Genomic DNA, 3,904 nt, shown 5'->3' on the forward strand with positions numbered 1-3,904 from the left:
ACCGCCCTGTAAGAGCAGCACGCCCAGAATGCACCTGAACACACCTCCCTGTAAGACCAGCACGCCCAGAAAGCACCTGAACACACCTCCCTGAAAGAGCAGCACGCCCAGAAAGCACCTGAACACACCTCCCTGAAAGAGCAGCACGCCCAGAAAGCACCTGAACACACCTCCCTGAAAGAGCAGCACGCCCATGGGCCACAGATGGGCGCAGGTGGTTCTGTGAAAACTGTCAAATCCGCATTATTATGGATCCCACGTAACTCCTAGGCAAGCCTCGTCGTACGGAGCAGCCCGATTGGCTGGTTAAGGGTAAGGATAGCCAGAGTGGTCAGGGGGTAGGACCTGAACTAATCGGGCTCCGTTACCTAGCGTAAGCATGGACGCCTGGCTAATAGTAGAATGTGAATGCTACTGAAGGACGAGCCCTGCCTAGAAGTTGCGTGGGTTCCATTAATAATCCTGCTAATCTGTTACCTTTCTCAGTATGTAGCTTCAAAATCTGATTTTGTGTGGTCTTACACCACGCTGAAGCTACAGGATGAAATTATTAAACCAAATATATTTATTCTTTGATTTTAGAATGCTTTGATACCTTGGATGATCTGTATTATATGTTATTGTGTTTGACGTGAAATAGGTCTTCGTTATGTGTTGCATGTTTTAACACCAAGGACCATGTTGGAAATAAGTGTTTACACTTTAACATGCTATCCTTTGGATTATGTCGTTTGTCCAATCCAAAATAAATCGAATCAAAATAATTTTCTCTTAACACACTAAAAAAAAGAAGAAAAAAAAAAAGAGATAACGTCTTTGTTGTCTTCTGCATCTTTTCACCCTCATTTTCCCCCTAATTTCAGCCTGACATCAGTGGCTTCTTCACAAATTTTAGGATTTAAAATAAACCCCTAAGAGTGTAGCTTTCATCCAGCCGGATAAAAGGAGGGTCCTGTGCGAGAAGCTTTTGCCCGTTTTTACTGCGATTTCTTCTTACAAAAACACACACGGTAATGGATACCGTGTGGGCCGATATTAGCAAGAGGACTCGAGGAAACCCTCATGGTGCCTCTCAGGACTCTCCTCCCTCCTGCAGCCAGGAGGAGGCGCTCCGTCCAGCCTGTTTAAAGGAGGCAGGTGATTGGATGGTTGGATGGTTGGAGAGGAGGGGGGAGTGAGGTGCCGGGTCCTCCAGGGCTCCTCCTCCTCCGTTATTCGTCTCCTCCTTTATTTTTATTTTTTTTACAGCATTTTCAACACGGTGGGATCGTGAAGAGAGAGCGCGCCGGGCGGGCGTTAGTCATCGGCGTCGGGTATTAAAGGAGGGTCACCGTCTCGGGAGGCTACCGGGAAGCTTTTCTTTCCACGGCGCTGCACGTGGTCCTCGTTCCTCTTCTCCAACGCCACAATCTGTCACACACAGGGAGGGAGGAGGGGGGGGGAGAGAGAGAGAGACAGAGAGAGAGAGGAAGAAAAGAGACAGAGGGAGATAGAGAGAAAGGGAGAGAGGAAGAGACAGAGAGAGAGAGACAGATAGAGAGAAAGAGAGCAAGAGAGGGAGAGAGACAGAGAGAGAGACAAAGAGAGACAGAGAGAGAGGGGGGGCAGAGGGAGAGAGAGAGACAGAGAGAGAGAGGAAGAAAGAGACAGAGGGAGAGAGAGACAGGGAGAGAGGAAGAGACAGAGAGAGAGAGGAAGAGAGAGAGAGAGAGACAGAGAGAGTGAGATGGAGAGACAGAGAGCGAGGGGGGGCAGAGGGAGAGAGAGAGACAGAGAGAGGAAGAAAGAGACAGAGGGAGAGAGAGACAGAGAGAGACAAAGAGACAGAGAGAGAGCGAGAGAGAGAGTTTAACTGGTGCTATAGGTGTTTCTTAAAAAAATATATTTTCATTGAGTTCATAGCTTTCCTAACACTAACTATCAAAGTTAAACTTTTTTTGTTTTGTTGCATGGACACAAAGACTGGCTATATAATATATATATAATCTACTTCCTGACGGCTAGTTAACATTGCACCAACATATGAGAAACTATGTTTGTTGAACATCGAAGCATTTAAATCTATTGTAGGAGACCTCGAGACTACAAATATGGAGATAGATGGAGTATAATAGGCTCTCGTCAAGCTTTATTTTCTGCTAAGTTTGTGGCTTTTACAACCGACTGTGTGTGTGTTACCTCAGCCATAAACTCGGCCTCATCCTCTTCACCAATGGGGATATTCAGTCCGCTCACAGCGTTGAAAAGCTCGTACGCACTCATAGCCTCCATCACTCCTCTCTTCTGGAAGAACTGTGACACACACACACACACACACACAATTATGTTATCTTTTAATTTTTGTTGTATCTTTCTTGTATTTTCTGTATGTGAGTGAGTATGTGTGTATGTCCTTGTAACTTGTAAATGTCCCAGTTTGAGATAAATAAAGTCCATCCAGCCATCTTTAATTTAAAGCTGCATGTGTAAGATAAAACTAGCCGTTACCGTGGAAACGTTCCTGCAGTCTCTGAAGAGGAACTCCAAGGCGTGAGGATGGGTGGGCTCGATGGACTGACTCACGTCAATCAACCACACCTACAGCACGCGCACACGCACACACACACACACACACACACACACACACAAAGACACACAGAGAGACACACACACACACACACACACACACAAAGAGACACACACACAAAAGACACACACACACACACACACACACACACAGACACACACACACACACACGTTAGTGCAAAGAGGAAAGAAGAAGTGTGTGCCTTAAAGGAACGTTGAAGGAATGAAAGAGTTGATGGATAAAGACAGGATGAAGAACAGAAAGCAGTTAACTGTTTAAAGAAAAGAAAGATGTCGTACCTTTCCTTTGTGCCACAGCATGTTGTATTCGCTGAGATCAGCATGAACCAGATTACACTCCTGATACAACTGCTGCATCAGCTACACACACACACACACACACACACACACACACACACACACACACACACACACACACACACACAGTAGTTTTACAAACTATAATGGTCAGGTAAATTCAGATTTTATTAAATGTACGATGAAGGTCTAAGACCGAAAACGATGTATTTTTCTAAATAAATTATTGCTTGCGTAATGGTCCGCGTGCTGGACTTTTCTAAGTTAAAGAAGAAAAAGAAAATCTCAAAACTTCACAATCATCACAATATAAAATGGTGACAAGAATCGAATCGGGACAAAAGCATATCGTCCCAGCCCTCGAGACTACGGATATAAATCTTAGAAACAATCTAAAAACCCTCACATGTTACATACACATTAGTCTATGTCCCCGACGTGCTTGCTTTACGTACATGTAGGGCCTGGTAGAAGGCGCTCTTCATGTCCTCGGAGCTCAGCGTGGCGTCTTTGAGTTTGGGAGCAGGGGCGTGGTCTTCGCCGATGAACGACATCACCAGGATGTGTTTCTTCAGCAGCACCACCTCCGGACAGGGAATCTCAGCCTTCTTCCTGAAGACACACACATACACACAGACACAGACACACACACACACACACACACACACACACACACAAAACAACACAGCCCACAGACAGAAACACACATGGTAATAAAGAAACACATTGAATGAGAAGGTGTGTCCAAACTTTTGGCCTGTACTGTACGCTTGAATTAGGGCTGCGATTAACGCTCGTGCTTTCTGGGGTTTGACAGGCGATGGCGACAAGCGGGGCGCAACCCAGCGAAACGGTCGCGTCGTGTTTCGTCCACATGCACACGTCCGCCGCAAAGAGTTGAATTGCGTTGAACTTTTCCCTTCGGGAGCGACGCGCAAATCAATAAACACGAGACTCATTCTTGTGGTCTGAGTTCTAAAGTTTGACCAGGTAGACAGCGGGGCTTCTGCTTGTCTGAGC

The 3,904-nt window shown here is 46.0% G+C and overlaps 1 protein-coding gene across 1 annotated transcript; it reads right to left on the minus strand.

Moving 5' to 3' along the window:
- Nucleotides 1-631: 631 nt before the first annotated feature.
- LOC114548957 (serine/threonine-protein kinase RIO3-like) lies at nucleotides 632-3,382 on the minus strand. Its single transcript, XM_028569010.1, has 5 exons — nucleotides 3,340-3,382; nucleotides 2,867-2,947; nucleotides 2,488-2,577; nucleotides 2,179-2,292; nucleotides 632-1,410 (listed from the first exon to the last, which is right to left on the minus strand). The coding sequence occupies exons 1-5, from the start codon at nucleotides 3,367-3,369 to the stop codon at nucleotides 1,297-1,299; spliced, it is 429 nt and encodes a 142-aa protein (XP_028424811.1). The 5' UTR covers nucleotides 3,370-3,382; the 3' UTR covers nucleotides 632-1,296.
- Nucleotides 3,383-3,904: the final 522 nt, after the last annotated feature.

Source organism: Perca flavescens, chromosome 22 (assembly GCF_004354835.1).
Source record: "Perca flavescens isolate YP-PL-M2 chromosome 22, PFLA_1.0, whole genome shotgun sequence".
Taxonomy (NCBI): Eukaryota; Metazoa; Chordata; class Actinopteri; order Perciformes; family Percidae; genus Perca; species Perca flavescens.